The 19,422-nt window shown below is 43.0% G+C and overlaps 1 protein-coding gene across 1 annotated transcript; it reads left to right on the top strand.

The window, feature by feature from the left end:
* The first annotated feature begins 15,133 nt into the window (after positions 1–15,133).
* On the top strand, positions 15,134–19,039 carry slitrk4 (SLIT and NTRK-like family, member 4). The gene is made up of 2 exons (XM_046030866.1): positions 15,134–15,173; positions 16,029–19,039. The coding sequence occupies exon 2, from the start codon at positions 16,071–16,073 to the stop codon at positions 18,660–18,662; it is 2,592 nt and encodes an 863-aa protein (XP_045886822.1). The 5' UTR covers positions 15,134–15,173; positions 16,029–16,070; the 3' UTR covers positions 18,663–19,039.
* The last annotated feature ends 383 nt before the right edge of the window (positions 19,040–19,422 follow it).

The following is a 19,422-nucleotide window of genomic DNA, read 5'->3' as shown; positions in this document are numbered from 1 at the left end:
GGGCAAGAACCCAGCGGCAGGACCGCTACCTCCGCCTTTGTGAAAGGAGAACACCAAGATTGGCAAATTCGCCCCTGGCGCCCTGTGCTCTTCACAGATGAAAGCAGGTTCACACTGAGCACATGTGACAGAGTCTGGAGACACCGTGGAGAACGTTCTGCTGCCTGAAACATCCTCCAGTATGACCGGTTTGGCGGTGGGTCAGTAATGGTGTGGGGTGGCATTTCTTTGGGGGGCCGCACAGCCCTCCATGTGCTCGCCAGAGGTAGCCTGACTGCCATTAGGTACCGAGATGAGATCCTCAGACCCCTTGTGAGACCATATGCTGGTACGGTTGGCCCTGGGTTCTTCCTAATGCAAGACAATGCTAGACCTCATGTGGCTGGAGTGTGTCAGCAGTTCCTGCAAGAGGAAGGCATTGATGCTATGGACCGGCCTGTCTGTTCCCCAGACCTGAATCCAATTGAGCCCATCTGGGACATCACGTCTCGCTCCATCCACCAACGCCACATTGCACCACAGGAGCATGCCCAGGCGCTGTAGGGAGGTCATACAGGCACGTGAAGGCCACACACACACTACTGAGCCTCATTTTGTCTTGTTTTAAGGACATTACATCAAAGTTGGATCGGCCTGTAGTGTGGTTTTCCACTTTGGTTTTGAGTGTGACTCCAAATCCAGACCTCCATGGGTTGATAAATTTGATTTCCTTTGATAATTTTTGTGTGATTTTGTTGTCAGAACATTCAACTATGTAAAGAAAGGAGTATTTAATGAGATTATTTCATTCATTCAGATCTAGGATGTGTTATTTTAGTGTTCCTTTTATTTTTTTGGAGCAGTATATGTTATTTAGGGAAATATATAATCTTTGGAGGCATTAACAAATTACCTATTTTGTCATTTTATGTTGGATTGGTTAGAACAGAAATAACCCAACAAGAAAAACTAATTAGCTAACCTGAAGACAATGTCAAAGTCTAATTATCAGGCTATGTCATGTGACACTGTTAATTCAGATGGGCTAATTTCAATTGGGTGTATCAGGGGTTTTCATGTCAGTTCATTAGGTGAAGTCGATGTATTAACAAAAAAAAAAGAGAAATATCAAACTTGACTATATGATGAGATTCATTTGACAAGTAAAATGTTTTGCAGTTAGTCAAGGACAGGGAATTGAACTTAACAACTGATTTGGTGTTTCAGACTCCTTTGTCCTGATGGCAGAATTAGACAGTCTATGTAAAAATTGCACCTAATATGTTGCTTTCAGCTCTTCATTCTAATGTCCCTATACGAATCACCATAAACAGTAACGTTTAATTCCTTCACGTAGGGGCTTAAAACATCACAAGTCATCAATCTCTGATCTTTAATAAGAGACTAAAGCAGGGGATTCACCTCAGTAAACTGGACACTGGTTTGCTGTTGATTCTCAGAGGTCAGGTTTTATATTATTTTTGCCGCTTAGATCAGTATGTATCAAATCTGTAACCCCGTCACACATTGGCACTGGATAATCTTTTCAGACCATCGACCCAGCCGTGCCTCAGATCAGGATTCTCCCTTCCAAATGTCAGGATATAAAATGGCCTGATAATCTTGTAGTGTGTCCCCAGCCTCAGAAGAATAGATGAGATGGCCTGTGGGTCAGTTAGATGAGCCTGTTATAAAAAAAAAACAGCTCCGAGGATACGGATGCCTCTGCTGAAATACGTGCATGTATTTATGTTACCACACATTTTCGTTGATGGCGAAACACTGTTTTATGTAAACATGCTGAGATTCAGTTTGAGGTTTAAGCATATTTACCTTTCGCTGAACCATGACCACAATTGTCAAATACAAGATGAAGCTAAATTGTAGCGTAACAGTAGCAAAAATACAGCAGAGTCAGGAAACTGACTCACAAATGTCCGTTACAAACAAGATGTTGCAAACATTAGCTAAAATTAGCCACCATAAGAAACTAGTCATACCAGAAAGGGTGTGTTTTTAGTGCTAATAATCTCACATAGCCTTACACTTTAAGTGGCACTCAAGTCAAAAGAAAGACATGGTCAAATCATGTAGGGAAGCATTAGAATTTTTTTTATTATGTGCACAAAATAATGTGACGCTCTGGAGGTCCGTGTCAAGAAGAACATCTTTTTCAAGGTCTTTAACCGTAAGACTGTCTGGAAAGCACAAATCGAAAGCAGTGCCTTTCAGACACTAGCTGGGCTGCGACCCAACGAGTGGGTTGTGGGAAGATTAAACTGAATCCCTAAATCATTTGCAGAAACAGTCGATGCTCTTAACTAGAAAAGGTCTAATTTAGTTTGAAGCTACAGGCTGTGTGGTGCTGCCAAAACATTTGATGTCCCTGTAATGGAAGATAAACAGCAAAAAACCACTGTGGGCTAGTAGGTTAGTAGCCTCCCAAAATGGGTCATTTTAACAGTTACTGTGTCTGCTCAGAAAAACAAGATCTCCCCAGAGGAAAGGGTGAAATGTTATCTGAGATATATTTGACTGTAAGGGGAAGGAATATAAGGATTCAAACTACAAATTTGTGTATTATCATATGTATTCCAGGAGTATTGCCTGTCAGACTGTGGTGGCATGCTAACCTCCTATGAGATGACCTCCTCTCCCAGGCTGAAAAGCAGTCAAATCAGTTGTCCTCAGCATGTAGCAGGAAATCCCAGTGACACCCAAGTCTTTGATGTGGCCTGATCTGACTTCTGTTTGGACTTCTGAAATCAATGTAATAGAAAAGAAACTGACCTTTTCTTTCTTCTGTGATTATTGAGCTTCCACACAATGGCCTGTTTCTTATTTCTCTCTATTGCCATTTCACATAACATTGCAGCATCCTCGAGGGCAAATGAGCAAACTACTACCAAAACTTGACTGCTTTCACTGCAGTAAAATTGTTTTGTTATGACTTTTCCCTGAGTGAAACTCTACTTCTGCAAGACTATATGTGCACATCCACTGCTATGTTACACAGAGTACACTGACTCATGGCCTATGAGTCACTATTGCTTGTTTGTCTGATTTCTTGCGAAAAAAAAACAAATTTTATTTTCCTTGTGTCACTATATCATGCTGGTGGAGAATACTGAATGCAGGATTGCTATATGTACCACAAATATTTGTTGAGGGTTCTTTAACTTTTATTTGCAGATGTAATCATTGTCTTCCTATTTCTTTCTAACTCGGGTAACATCTATTTTTGATAAGCTTGCACTTACAGCTATAGTGGTTCTGTACTCCACTTCCCAGAGGTCAGAACTGTTTTGAACTCCTATAAATAAATTCCTGTTATAAACTCTTGAATTTGAGTTTCCGAAGGCAGTGCTCTTTACATTGTCTGTTCATGGAAGACATATATTTATGCATGGATAACTGCTCATGCCAACCACCAAGTTCTTATTTTGACTCCAAATTAATTTCACAAAACAATACCTACCAGACACTGAGTTCGGATTCAACAGTAACAACAAGTCTTTACACCTGACAAACAACCAGATACGTTTTCACTACCCTCCAAGACAATCCACATGAGCATTTTCTGATTACGCACCCATATCGGATGGATCATATCCTCTGTCACCATCTTTTCAAAGTTACGTTCGGGCAACCAAATCAACTAGGTTAATGGTAGGAAAAGATTTTGGACATGGTGTGAGACGGTTCACAAACTGGAGTCTCTGGTGTCCAATTTGTACTTCTTCCTGAGAGCTGTTGCAGCGCTGCAACAATGTCACACTACTTGATGACAGATCATTATTTGCATGGCCAAACGAGAGCAGGGAAACATGGGTTGTTAAAAAGCATTTGAGCAAATGAAAAATGCCGTTGTTTTTGTGGTGCATGCATTTTTTATTTTTTTTTATAATATGTCACAACATTTTTATGTTTTCATTTGATTTCCTACTTTACATGAATGTATTCACTATTTTTAGATACTTCATTTCCATTAAACTCTGCACTGTGTAATATATGTGTAATGCAGGATTGAATGTTGCTGCTACATTAATGCCATACTGAATATATCAATAACACAGACTGTCAAAAATATTGGCCCACAGATAATATTACTGGAAATGAGGTCCTTTGAGTTTTTTCTGCCACCATATGCCTCAGCACCAGTGAACTGGCTTGCCTGTGTACAGTACAGCGTCAGAGAATCAGAGAATTGACTCTCCGCCTACAAGCCACGCGTACTGGCTCCCAGCCTCACTGCACAATGGCTCTTTTCTTTTCCTTACCCTGTCTCATATCATTATCGCCATGTACTGGGGAAAGATAATGATATGTACATCTATTCAACCTGGGTGACATGCCTCGTAGGGAGCCACCAAGCAGACAATCCCCGTCTCTCCTCGCTCAAACTCTCTCGCCTTTTTCATCCCTCTCTCTCCCTCAGAAGACATGGGGCATTATATTTGTACCCTAACCTACTATGTTTTCTCTCACAGTAACTTATAAATAGTGTGCTGCTTAGCATATCAAAAGACACTGGGGCAGGGGGAGAGAGAGAGAGAGAGGGAGGAAGAGACTTAAGATGTTGGATAGACAGAGTGGAAGAAGAAGAGAGACAAAGTTTATGAACTCAGGTGTCTGTGGGAATGTCACTTTATACACTGTGTTGATGTAATGGATAGCTGTGGTGCTCAGGTGTGACTGACCGGCTGATTTAATTTTTATTTTTTTTTAAATAGTGATGGTATTTCCTGTTCTCTGGGCATATACTGTAACTGCAACACAACTGCTCATGCTAACTACCCAGTTCTTATTTTGCCACACACACACACACACAGACTGTGTGGTGGGACAAATGAACTGTCAAGGCAAACCTTCAAGCCCATATGTCCTAAAAGTGCTTAGAATTATAGGAAGTTTGAACTCCCAAGACAACTGAGCAAACTCTATCTGCTGATGGAGACTGAAACTCCGGAGCAAGTCAGAAAAGTGACCATGAGTTTTGAGATTTAACTCGATGAAAATACTGGTCTAATATTAACAATGATACCTTCCTCATGTAAAAAAATCCAAAACACTAGGCTATCTGTTGATGGTAGCTGCTAAGCATACACATTCAAACTTTTTGTATTCTTTGTGTAATGCCTGTGGTTGTTTGTGTGTGTGTGTGTGTGTGTGTGTGTGTTACTGTATTTATTAAAAGCCTATGTGTAAACCTATATAAAGGTACTTTATTTGTCATACACACATAGCAAGATTCATCCTCTGCATTTAACCCATCCCTGAAGGGAGCAGTGGGAAGCCACTATACAGCGCCCGGGGACCAACTCCAGATTGGAAATGAATATACCTATGGGTTTATGTGTTTTTTGGAATTTCCACGTGTACTTGGTAAAAGCCTATGAAGGCTGTGCATCACAGTAATTTGGAACAGCTAACAAGGCATTTGACACTGCAAGTCATCATGCCTAACAGTGCCTCTTAGCTGTTTCGAAATCTCTGTAAGAATTTTGTGGGTTATAGATGACATTTGATCAAATTAGTATTTAAGGCTTCTGTATCCTGGTTGGAATGTATACTGTTCCCATGGTTTCCAAGTTACTACTGGAAAACATGCTGGCTTACTGTAGCTTCTACCTATCTTACTCTGATTACAGGAGTTCTGTTTGCTGGTCTTGACATGGATACAGCATACAGCATGTGTTCAAATCACTGTCTATTTTTAACAGTTTGTTTATAGTCAGTTTGACCCGGGAATGGTTTAGAGTAGTTTAACCTGAGACCGTTGAAGGAACACTTCGACATTTTGGGAAAATGTACTTGCTTTGTTGCCAAGAAGATTGATACCCTGTGGCACGGTATAAAATATGAAGTTGCAGTTTGCCAGCAACTCTGATGAATATATAACATCTGCTTTGTTTCACCCAAACAAAAACTGAAGGGTTACGGGTGCATTGCCACTACATCCATAATTGGGGAGCTTTAGAGGCACTGGTAGGCGGATATTGTTATGTTTGGACAGAGCCAGGCTAGCTGATTCCTCCTGTTTCCATGCTAAGCCAAGCTAACGCTATTGAACCACTGATTTAAGTCCCTGTGATGCTTAAACATTGTTGCTGGATTTTTGACTGTGGTTAAACTGTTAACATGAACTGTTTGAGCTGTCTTTATGTACAATCGTATTGGACACCTGTCAGCCAATTAGAAACAAGACGTGTGGTTGGCAGTGCAAAACCAAATCATATTGGCTTTGCAGCACAAGATGGTCGTCCAATCATCCTCATGCAGGGGGTAGGTGCAAATATCAGACCTTAGAATTCATATTTGCTGACTAGTCAAACTAAGCTGTGTGTTAGATATGCATACGACAGTCTCTCCTGAAACAGGCTCTGACCCACTATCAGAGCACAGTGCACATGTGAACAAAGCCTCTGTGTGCTCATGTGGAAACTGGGGCTCGGAGTGAGTTTTGGCTGAGCGGCAGGCCAAGACCATCGGGAACAGCGAGGTGCATCTGAGCCCAATTAACCTCTGTCTATATCTTTGTGTGTCTCTGTGGATGCAGTAGATGAGCCCCGGACTGAACCATGACAGACTCACGTGGTGAGTACAGGACCCTGAAAAGACACCACGGACGGCTGCAAACATCCTAGAGAGGGTTTTTATAGCACAGGTTGTGTGTATTTAAGGTTGGTACAGACCCAGCAGCTCTCTCCCTGTCTCCTTCCCTCTCTAGGACACTAAACAGTCCCTCTATGCTTCCCCGTGTCTCTGCGTTTGCACATTTCCAAATGCTCTGTACACCTTTACCGTTTGTGATGAATAGGGGAGCACCTCACGCCGTGCTGCACGCTGCTAAATAAATAATGAGCTATCAAACACTGTCGATTTATGTAAACTAGCTGGCATTGTGAGCATTTATTTTCCTTTCATCGCTGGTTGAGAGAGTAATGGGCTGCACGCTCGGCTCAGAACAGAGTGTCACTATCAGGGTTAAAGCTGTCCTGCAGTGCTGATAACATGCAGTAATTCTGCCTGCATTATTACTCCCAAAAATAAGTGTCACACTTTATTTAACTTGCCAAAAACTGACAATTTATTTGTTAACTGATTACAACGTGTCAGAATCATGCGTAACATCTGTCAAACCAATCAGGAGTCCTTGTAAAGGCAAATATTATTTTTAGGATTCGGGTTACGTAGCTTGTAGAGGTGCAGTGTTTAATGTCTCATTTTAGCCACATGATGCCTGACAAGGAAAAGCCTAGCCAAATCAATTGTTGTATCTCTTCAGTGTCTCCAGTCCTATCTCTAATCATGTCCCTACAGCTATACTCAGGCTGCAGGTAAAAGGGGCACCGTTCTTTGTGTCGTGCTTGACACTGACCTGGTATTTTGAGAATAGTGTGAAAAGAAGAAAAAAAATTGCAGCGAATCTGCCTGTGTCCCCCTCTCTGTGGCCTTAAATCTGACACTGGTTTGTGTCAGCCTCAGTCTTCGGCACCATCACTCCGGCTTCACATCGTGATCTGCACAGACATACATGGTGGAGGCCAGTAGTTCTGTGTACCAGGTCTGCGTCGGGCAATATTCAAATTTGCGACCAACACACATTGCATGAGTTGCGAGCGGCTGATGCAAAGAGTGAATTTTCTTATGTTGATTGTTAAATTAGAATAAAATGTCTGATATAAAATAAAAGGCCCGAAAAGGGTAAACTATCCAGGAAAAAGATAAAATAAACATTAGTCTGTCTCTTCTTTCACATTCTGTTAATCATTTGCTGCCCCTCAAATCAGCCCCGTCTGCTAGAAATTATATTCATATGCTCCTTTGCAACTATATACAGTATCTCTCTTTTGCTGCCAGTGGTTTAGACATTAATGGCTGTGTGATGTGTTATTTTGAGGGGACAGCAAATTTACACTGTTATACAAGCTGTACACTCACTACTTTACATTGTAGCAAAGTGTCATTTCTTCTGTGTTGTCACATGAAAAGATAGAATCAAATATTTATAAAAATGTGAGGAGTGTACTCACTTTTGTAAGATTCTGTGTATATATACATAATGCTGCCCAAATTACATTTACTATTAACTAACATGAGACAACTTCTACAGTATTTGCTCTTACAAAACAGTATCCACTTGAAGCAACTAAAACATGACAAACTTTTTGTTCTGGTTATATTTAGACACCTTCTGCACTTGGTTAAGGAAGCATGAGCCATGAGATGTTTATTAACATTTAACCATAGAGCTTTTTTCTGTCCAAACCTAACAACCCTTGGGACTCTGGATCTGAACCTCAGTCTCTGGTATCAAAGTCCTGCGCTACGACCTCCCCGTAGTGATTTCCCACGCAAGAAGAACATGTCAGGGAACATAATCCAGGCCAGATCAGATTTTAGGGTACAAAGCAAAGATGGAGGACAGCTGTGATGGAGGTGTTCAGGGACAGTCAGGTGTTAAGGCAGAAAATGCATGTCCCTTGTGGTGTTGTGAAGGCTCCCTGGTTACACAGGAGGCCTTGCTGCAGTTTTGCTGGCCTCCTTTTAACTGTAACTACACATCTGAACTACGGTGGCTACGTGGAGACCTGTGATCTCTGCTTGTACTGCTGGTGTTTGATCGCCTTTTCCAACATGCTAGTACACATTTGTGTCCATTTGTGTACCTCCAGAGCCAGTGCCAATCCCATTTCAGATCTTGTCGTCACACGTCTCTGCTCGCTCCCACGGCGCTTTAAAATACAACTGCTGAAGGATGAATTTCACACCTCTATCTAGTGCTGCAGTACGATAATCAACAAGTTAAATCGTATGCTGGATAAATCAACTCTACTACATTAGGACCAGTGGAAAACTTTGAGGAAGAAGAATAAATCTGCCTTTAAACCTCGCTTTAAATCTGCATTGTTTGCTTAATGCTTTTCTTTATCTGCTGGTGGTCTTTCTAGATTTCCAAAGAGGGACTGATTCACAATGCTAGGGGCATCTGGTGCATGCAATTAGCTGGCTGGACAGAAAATCAGCAGCACTAATTGGGTATAAAGTGTAATGTCAGTAAACATGGTACTGTTAATACTACTCTAAACCTGAAACATGTCTCTTCTGTGGTCCATTTACACTACTCTGCACATTTCAGGCTCTGTTATTCAGAGAAGGTTGCGCATGCCCGCCTTGTGATAGCTGACGTGCTCATGTTTAGAATTTAGGGGTTCTTAAAAGGATGAGGGCAGCAATATTTTATATTTCTCATTGTCAAGAAATGCCATTCTTCTTCTGTGCCACGGAGCTCCTTTGTTGTTCAAAGACTATTAAAGACACATCAATGAGCCACAGTGCTGCACTGGGCAACCGGTTCCTTCATTACCATGAACACGCAGACTGCAGCAGGTGAAGGCCTGCCCTGCGCGGTCAGCTTATCCTAGCTGTGGCGTTTTTTAATTCTATTTGTGTGGGAATTTTTCTCTTAATGACAAACACGTGAACGCAGTGAATACTGTATACGTTAATGTTTCCACGCACCCTCTGGCAAGTGCAGAACTAACCCCTGAGGTGTAGACACCCCTGGTGAGGAATCACTGCGGAGCACTACAATTCCATTCATGTGCAGCTGAAAATAGTCCTTAAACAAATGCACTATTAACTCATGTTTGAGTAACGTTTGCTAAATACTACAGTGCCCAGTGCTTTTAATTATTGGAATTTGGTCTTATAATGGAATTTGCTGACAAAAATACATCTAGAATGATAACTTCTTCATCCTTTAAAGAGGACTGGCACTACTTACGTGCATTTTCTTAACAATGGCGTTTGAATGAAGGCAGCACTTGTTATTCTCAGGGTGAGGATTTAAACCTGTCATCCTGTAGTCACATTCTCACCTCTACTCGTGTGCTTCACTCGCACTAGTCCACTGACACCGGTGCTAAATTTCCAGCTTCACGCAGTAAAAGCTCAGTGATCTGTGTACTACATCACATTCAGCCCGTCTATACTGCTTACATTAGACTTTCATAAACTGCAGACCGGGCCTCAGAATGAGAGACTGCAGGCCTCCTTTCAGCGGGTCATCACGTGATATGTCTTGTATTGTGACTAGTTTTACCGCAGGCTAAAAGACAGCTGAGGATGCCTTTTACCCAGCACGCGCCTCATTTTTCTGTAATATCACTGAAATAATGAAATTTGCAAAATCATGCTTTTCCAATCACAACGTTTAGTAAAAAAAAAAAAAAAACTGTTGTGGTATCTTCTGTATTATTATTATTATTATTACTAATAATCTAACCTTAATATCACATTTAACTTTTATTGATAGAGACCATACTTAATTAGATAAATACTGTATGTGCATCATCACTAAATTGACCACTGTCCTTCACTGAATTATGTAATTTTAACGTGTGATTGATGTTCATTTCAAGCATATTTTACAATATTGAGTGTAAAATAATATAGATTAAGTATTTAACCTGCAATATGCATTAGAGTTAGGAGTATTTTTACAGTCCTGGCTAGTGTCTGCAGTCTTTCTCTTGGGCTGCAGGGACAATCAGAGGTTTAGGCAGTTGACTGTATGTAGCCTGAATTGTACATTTGAATTTGAATTAATGAAACAAAAGAAAAATACGATAGATATTTTACGGGATAAATGCATTTTCATTTGTTCTGTAAAAGAGAAATAAATTGACTTTCTCGCTAATACCAGATTTGCATCAATAGTAGTTTTGCATCAGGGTTGCTGCTGGCAAACAGCTGCAGCAGAGCAACAGGTGTCTGTGAATCAAACAGGCTGAAGCCATTGATCGGTGAGTGTGGCAATGTGCCACACTGCAAAAAAAAAAAATCCATGGATCATTACGAAAATGAGGAAACAGTGAACAGGCCTCACCTGAGCAGCATTACCTACCTCCTCTGATTTCAGTGCAGTTACGTTTCTGACCAGATGGGGGCGACACATCAAAACCCTAAATGCTCAGCACAGGACACATTCCCAGCATTCACAGTGGCTGCGAGGGACAAAACAAGAGCAGATGAGGGGTGCGACACGTGAATCCTTTTAACCACATATTAAAATGCTTTATTTTAATCCAACAAATGGGATTAGAGCACATGAGATTCGCTTTTTCCCCCCCAGTGTTTGGACTACAGGAAGCAGAGTCTCAGCCACATGGCCAGACTACCAACGACAGCTGAGACGGAAGCTCAGGCCTTGCCAACTGTCTGGCTCATTCTCTAGTAGGCCTGCTTCCCTCAGGCCGCTCACAGCCAGTGTAGGAACATGTCCAGGACTGTCAAATATCAGCACACTCATATACACACACTCCCTTGCAGTCCCACGTATTAATCCACGCACACGTAATCCACACACATACACACACACACACACACAGGAGCAATGCTTTATTTCCTGTTTTCATGCACCACAACCTCGTTGGCATACATGATTGTTAATTAACCAATCAATCAATCAATTTAGTGACTTTTTTTTTTTTTACACTGAACAATAAATTGTATTAGAAGGCTGCTGGACATCCAGTATGAAGAGTCTTTAATTACCATCTGGCTTTGTGGAGGAGATTGTATCAAAGGAAGGTGATGCATAATAAATGCATTTACTATTCAGACATTTCACTTCCTTTAATGTGTAGACTGTATTGTGCAACAGGTTATTGTGTCTGTCAAACAGAAAATCAGTACAGTTTCAGTTAAACGATACGCCACATTCAGTCATCCAGAAAACAAATAATGTATCATCTGTTAATGTGAAGATTACACAGAAATGTAAACGCAACGTCTTGCAGTTCCATAAATCACAGGATATTGTATGTTGAGTAATACAAGATTGTAACGTGACTTTAAAAAAAACAAACATTTTAATGCATCGTGCTGCATATTAACTATTTCTTTCATGGGCTTCAGTGTGGTGATTATGCCTGGAACATTTTTTAAGGCTGACAGAGCAGTAGTTGGTTGAGCAGTAAAGTTAATTTTCGACCTCAGAAAAAGCAGTTTGAAAAAACAATTCCAACCCAGTGTCTGCTTACGTCCTGTAGGTCTGGTTGAAAGCTCCAGTTCCAGTCAGATGGATCTTGAGTTGGAAATGTTTTGTCAAATATTATTTCGGTTTGAAACTATCAATGCATGCCAACAAGCATGAGACAGCATAATTATGCATATTAACGCCTGTAACACCTGTGATGTAACAAAATTCCATTAGAAATGTGCTTAAAATTACTCTTCCCTGTGTATTTGCGTTTTTTCTTTAGTATTGCATAAAAAGTGTTATTAATGATGAAGAGCACTATTAACATATTCAAAAGTAGCTTAAATAAAAATGTGTTTTTGCTGTTGACTCATTTGCCACATCATTTGGAATCAACATAGGAAAATGTATATTTGGCCAAATAGCAGGCTGCCTTTAAGAATTGATGAATAACATGTTATAGAAAATAAATTTCAATATCTTAAATTAGTTGTAGGAAGTAGTGAAACACAGAAATTATCAAATAGAATTAGAAAAAGATGTAAGCAACATTATGCCAGAATTCAATACAACCCATTTTATTTAATTTTTTGAAATGATGTTGAGATTGAGCTCACCTGTACTCAGTTATCCGTTTTTTTTTTTTTTAAGTTGAGGGAAACTTTTGTGCCATAATTTAATACAAGATAACATCCGTCACCATACCCACTAACATCAAACAAGCGCACCCACGCCGCGGAGCTGGGCTGGTGAAATCCATACTTCCCATCTTCCCTTTCTCCAGCCTGGTTTTATTTGTGCGTCACTTGGCTCCGTCACCTGTTGCAAGAGGAAACCCCAGGTGAGGCTTCCGGTGAGGCCGAAGACTGTAAAGGCTTCAGGTGCGACTCCCCTTTTCTCCCACGGGTGTCATCTGCATGGGCGGCTGCGACACGCTGCTAAACTCAGCCCGGAACTCATCTCGCGTTAATAAACAAACACACAGATAGATGGATCTTGTTAATCTTTTTTAAGGAGCTTATACAATTTTGGAGATAAATAATATTAGAAGCAGGGTGTAGCCTACCTTAATGCGCTCATCTCCTCCTCCCCACCGCTTCATCCTTCTCTCTCCTCTCTCCTCCGATCCCTTCTCTCCTGCAAAACACACAAAAAGAGAGAGAAATGTGAACCGCATAAGCCTCTGATTGACTGATTTCCCACCACCTTCTCCTTTCCCCCCTCTTGCAGCCCGTCTGACTGCAGCACTCTTGAATAATAACCCCCTCTCCTCATCCTCCTCCTCCTCCCTCTCTCCTCTCCTCTTTCTATCCCTGCTATTTAAAATGCCGCTCACAGGCGCGCTCCCGTGCCCGGTTTTAAGCACACACGCTCCCCCCCCCCCCCCCCCCCTCCCCCCCTCCCCCCTCTCCAATCGGACCTCGGGGACGCGCTCAGGTCGTGTCGCGCAAGTCAAGTCCAATGCGACGATTTGGCAGGTAAAGCTGTTTTTTTTTTTCTTAAACCCCCCCCCCCCTACTCCCAACACACAGACGCTCTCTTCCTCGCATTTCACCAGCTTTGATCTTGATCCCATTGGAGGTTACACGGGGAGGGGAAAAATAAAACAGGTGAGAACACCCTTGTATCACATTTTCAAAAAAATATCGGATAATTAGAAGATCATAATAAACTGTCAGAAATACAGCCATGAAAGTGTGCGCTCAAAACGGATCTGTCTCAAGGTCTGAAGTTTTTTTTTAAATTTTATTTTCGGTAAGAGAACCCCCTCCTCCTATCACTCTCTCTCTCTCTCTCTCTCCCTCCTCCTCTCCCTCTACATCTCTGCATTCTCCTCTTTTAGTCGTGTGGGAAGCTCAGTGAATGCGGCTGCAGAAGGAGCCAGCTTACTTATGCGCCTGACACGGATACTGTTCTGTCTTGCCGGAGAGGGAAACACAAGCTTGCTTTCCTCTCTAAACCAAACTCCCTCTATTCCCTCCAACTGGATATTTTTGGCTTTAAAAATCACCTTATTTCCTCTCCAAGTTTATTTTGATTACAATTTATATATGGGCCGATGGAAGCGGGAGAAAGCGCGGAGTTTCAAGCTCCCCACTTGCACCGCAACGGACTAAAAGCGGACTAACTGCATTATTCATTTTTACGCACCGGTTTCTGTTGTCCTGACTTGTCTCTCTTGTTTCTCTCGGTGCTTTTCCGCTTTTTTATCGTCCGAGAGAGGAGCTTCCATATCGACATAGCTCTTCTTTTTACATCCATCCTTTTTCCCCTCTTCCCTCCGGTTGGATGGAGACTGAAAAAAGCCTCTCTCCTCCCGGTTCGTGCAAATAAACTGATCGCAGAAGAGAAAATAACTGTGTTGCACGGGGTCAAAGCAAAAGACTGGATTTATGCTGCTTTGAAGTAAAGATAGAATACTGGTACACATAACCTGATGGGAACGTTTTGGCTGCTTCTGCCCTCTGAAGCATTACCCCGGTGCGCAACTTCACTCGAAACAAACCAGTATTTCTTCATAGGATTGTTGGGGGTTGCTGAGCCGAGCTGAAGCCAGACGCAAAGTGTTGGCCATCCTGTCTCCCACATTAGTCTCCTCTCCTCTGCTAACGCTCCTTCTCCAGTTTCCCCTTTAAAAAAAAAAAACTCCAGAGAATGAGGGACTTATTTCACCGCATCACCGATCGCCTTGCGCCTTTTTTCACGCCTTGGAGTCGCCGAACGCGCTGTCAAGATCTCTAGAAGCTGTCTGCCTCTCCCTTTCTCCCTGTCTTACCCTACCGCTCTCCCCTCCTCTCTCCTTTCTTCCACTTTCTCTCTTTCTGTGTCTCCTGCAACCAAATGAATGCTCTCCCATGGAGGTAGTACAACCACCTTGGGGACCGAACGACCAGAGGGGTGATTTTTCAAAGCAAGAGGAGCCCGTCAGCAAGAGACGCATCGGGTGAAATCGGAGCGCCCCCCACCCCCACCCCCTCTCCTTTCTCTCCATCTACACCTCACCCCCCTCCAGTTTGCCAGGCTCGGGGTGATATACAGTAGCCTACATGGGGATATAGATGCTGGAGAAACCTTGTTGCGCCCATATAACTGTCTGCATTCTACTTCAGCTGGGAGGACTGTTTGCGCACGTCTCCATCCATGTCTCACCAATGCTGCCCGGTGTCTCCAGAGGGAGCCGCATTCATTACCACCTCAGCTTTGGGTAAGTCTAATTTATTTAGATTTCCTGTAATATTATCTGACTTTTGACATTTCGACTGAATTTTCGATTTGAAGAGCATTTTTCTTTCTTTTCCTATTTGGTGTCAAATCTGAAAAACAGTATCTGCGATAAATGCGTGCCGCTCAAACCCTCAATATGTCAGCAGTGGGACCAGTCTCAATTCTTCCAGTTCCCCTTGCTCTCACAGTTGCTTTCCTAAATAACCCGAATGTGCTGCTTAGTGGTGGTGTTGCTGCTGGCTTTAAACGAGACCTCCATGAAAAAGAGCTGCAGCCCTTTGACTTTGATTATGTTGAATATGCTGAGAGGGGAAGACTATAGTCATGCTGCTGTCTTAGACATTTTCCAAAACGATGCTTCATGCTTTGGATGTCAGAATAAGATGCATAGATGTGCAGCAGTTCAGTTTGAATAATTTCCAAAGCATATGGTATTTTTTTCTGCAGTATTGAATAATCTACCTCAAACACTTGTGTTGTCCAGTGATTAGGGTGAATCATGAAAGCTAAAGATACTCACTGCAATAATTTTAATAAAAAGTGTAATATTAACACGTGTGCATCATTAGCACGGTGATTTGCATATTGTTATATTTACAGTAAAAGATAATTATACCATCCTTGATGTAGTTTTTAGATTTTAAGAAAGCAGAAAAAATATAATATTGCAATTTCATAATAGTCATTAAGTATTTATTTTGATGGGTTGTTTTCTGTGTGTGTGTGTGTGTGTGGTGTGTTTGTGCCGAACGTGCGTCTCTGGGCTTGTTTGCACATATGCACGGCTGTGTGTATGAATGTTTGCACATGCACCTGTCTTTTTCTTTCTCCAAAGGTCACTAAATGGTTTTCTGGGGGAGGATTTCTAACCGGCGAGATGCTGCTCGTACTCCTACTGGCAGCCTTTTCTTCTTCCATCTCCGGCTCCCTCTCCTCTTCCCTCTCCTCCCCCTCCATGTCGGACGGACCCCAGATGGCAGACCCGTCCGCCTCGGACTTGATGGCCGAGACCTGCAGCGCGTGCTCCTGCATGTCGGTGGAAAACGTGCTGTACGTCAACTGCGAGAAGATCACTGTCTATCGACCCACGCAGCTCATCCCGCCGGCCTCGTCCCTATACCACCTGAACTTTCAGAACAACTTCTTGATCATACTATACCCAAACTCGTTCCTCAACTTCACCCATGCTGTGTCACTGCAGCTGGGGAACAATAAACTGCAGAACATTGAAGGTGGAGCGTTCATGGGGATGAGCTCCTTGAAACAGCTGCACCTGAACAATAATGAGTTAAAGGTGCTGCGAGCAGACACTTTCCAAGGGATAGAAAACTTGGAATACCTTCAGGCTGACTACAACTTGATAAAGTACATTGAAAAGGGAGCATTTAACAAACTGCACAAGCTAAAAGTGCTCATTCTGAATGATAATCTCATTCAGGCACTTCCTGACAACATATTTCGCTTTGCCTCGCTCACACACCTGGATATAAGGGGGAACAGGATCCAGAAGCTTCCTTATTTGGGGGTTCTGGAGCACATTGGGCGCATTGTAGAGCTTCAGCTGGATGACAACCCCTGGAATTGTACCTGTGATTTAGCACCTCTCAAGGCATGGCTTGAAAACATGCCCTATAATATTTTTATCGGTGAGGCCATATGTGAAACACCAAGTGACTTGTACGGGAGGCTCCTGAAAGAAACCAACAAACAGGAGCTTTGTCCCATGGGAACAGGAAGTGACTTTGATGTTAGGATGCCACCTGCACCGCCCGATAATGGGCAGTCGCCCTCCAAAATGTCCCCAACCACCGTGGCTCCCATAGCCACAAAAGCGCCAAAAACCACTGACTCATCTAAGATTTACGGTAACGGTATTGTGGCTGGTTTACCCCCTTTTGGAAGAAATAGTCAGATTGTTTCCTATCAGACACGGATCCCGCCATTGTTGTGTCCACAGCCCTGCAGCTGTAAAGCCCACCCGTCTGACTTCGGCATCAGCGTCAGCTGTCAGGAGAGGAATATTATAAATTTAGGTGATCTCATTCCCAAACCCCCAAATGCCAAGAAACTTCACCTGAGTGGGAATTACATCCGTGACATAAGCCCAACTGATTTCCAAGGGTTTGAGGGCTTAGATTTGCTACATCTTGGCAGCAATCAAATTGTCACAGTCCAGAAAGGTGTGTTTTCTAACCTCACTAACCTGAGGCGACTGTATTTGAATGGAAACCAGCTCGAACAGTTACACCCAGAGATGTTTTTGGGCCTCTCAAACCTACAGTACCTATATTTGGAATACAATGCCATAAAAGAAATATTAGCGGGTACATTTGACTCCATGCCGAACCTACAACTCCTGTATCTCAACAACAATGTTCTGCGGAGTCTCCCCGCCTACGTGTTTTCGGGTGTCTCTTTAGCCAGACTGAATCTGAAAAACAACCACTTCATGACCCTGCCAGTGAGTGGTGTCTTGGACCAGCTGAAATCATTGACCCAGATAGACCTGGAAGGGAACCCGTGGGAGTGTTCCTGCGATCTTGTCGCCCTCAAACTCTGGCTAGAGAAACTAAGTGATGGAGTGGCTGCCAAAGAGGTGAAATGTGCCTCCCCTGTGCAGTTCTCCAACATAGAGCTGCGCCTCTTGAAAAATGAGATCCTGTGTCCGAAGCTTGTTGCGAGACCACCGTTTATTCTCACTAGCGCCACCCCTGTGTTGACCTCAGTGTCGCCTGCCGGAGTTGGCAGAGCACCCCCGGGAGGACCTGTGCCTCTCTCCATCATGATCCTCAGCATCCTTGTAGTACTTATTCTTACTGTGTTCGTGGCCTTCTGCCTTCTAGTCTTTGTCCTGAGGCGGAACAAAAAACCAGCGGGCAGGCAGGAGGGGCTTGGGAATCAGGAGTGCGGCTCCATGTCGTTGCAGCTCCGCAGACACAGCCACAAATCTGGCAAAAAAGGCTCCATCCCCGGAGACGACTTGGGAGGCGAGACATTCATCCCCCACACCATTGAGCACATTGGCAAGAGCCACACCTGTGGCATCGGCCGTTCCTCAGACATGGACGCTGGGTTTAAGTTTGCAGACTCACAGAGACAGAAGATCATCCTCCGGAACAGCGCTGACAAGGATAAAGACTCGCTTTCCACCCTTGAGCGCAACAAACGCCTCAGCACCATCGACGAACTCGAGGAGTTCCTCCCCCACAGAGAGCCCAGCATGTTCATCCAGAACTTCCTGGACAGCAAAAGAGATTTCAACAGTATAGGGATGGGCGGGTACGAAATCCGCTACCCAGAGAAAACGCTGGATAAAAAGATGAAGAAGTCATCGCTGATAGGCGGGAACCACAGTAAGATCGTGGTGGAGCAGAGAAAAAGTGAGTATTATGAGCTTAAAGCCAAGCTCCAAGGAACGCCTGATTACCTGCAGGTGCTTGAGGAGCAGACTGCACTGAGTAAAATGTAGGGGGGTGTTGTGTTTGATTTAGTGCATTGATTACACACATACACAACAAAGTCAGACACACATACAGGCAGACAGACAGCCAAACACATCTGCCTTTTTCTCCCTTTTTTTCTCCCCCCCTGGCCACACACGGACACCCTTCAACCTCCCAGATCTCTCGCTTTCTGTCTTCATCTCCCTCTCTGCAGCCACACATGCGTGCGCACACACACACACACACACACACACACACACACACACACACACACACACACACACACACACACACACTCCCACACACAGCAAAAAAGTGCCTTCTGGAAATCCTTAATGACCAATGCAGAGATGGACAAAATGGCTCCACACTACAAAGGTTATTACTAGAATCAACTTGGATCTGTTTCACAGTAAAAGACCTTTTGGATTATCCATGCCACTACATGTATGAATCCCACATACATACCACAGGACACCCTAAAAAGAAACCAGACAGTCAGAGTATTTTTGCTGCTATTGAGAATGGGTACTTCTTATTTTTGTTGTTCTTTATCTCCTCCTTTTGTTTTTCCAACCAAATCAAAAGGGTCTTGAAAACAGTGCTTGAGAAAATACCTCGCTATGTTCAACCCTCGTTTAAAAAAAAGAGAAAAATGAGAAAGGAGGGCACGTCGGTTGCTGTTCTATTGCTCTGGAAAGTATCTAAAATCATTTCTTCTGGGATGAGATTAACAGAGCTGGGGACTCAATGGATGCTACTTTGCTTTTTTTTAATTTGCGGGGA

The sequence above is a fragment of the Micropterus dolomieu genome, linkage group LG19, assembly GCF_021292245.1.
Source record: "Micropterus dolomieu isolate WLL.071019.BEF.003 ecotype Adirondacks linkage group LG19, ASM2129224v1, whole genome shotgun sequence".
NCBI lineage: Eukaryota > Metazoa > Chordata > Actinopteri > Centrarchiformes > Centrarchidae > Micropterus > Micropterus dolomieu.
This window is presented reverse-complemented; position numbering and strand designations above follow the sequence as displayed.

What these genes read in the sequence shown, in the direction of transcription:
- slitrk4 (XM_046030866.1), top strand. Translation starts at nt 16,071, where the DNA reads ATGCTGCTCGTACTCCTACTGGCAGCCTTTTCTTCTTCCATCTCCGGC.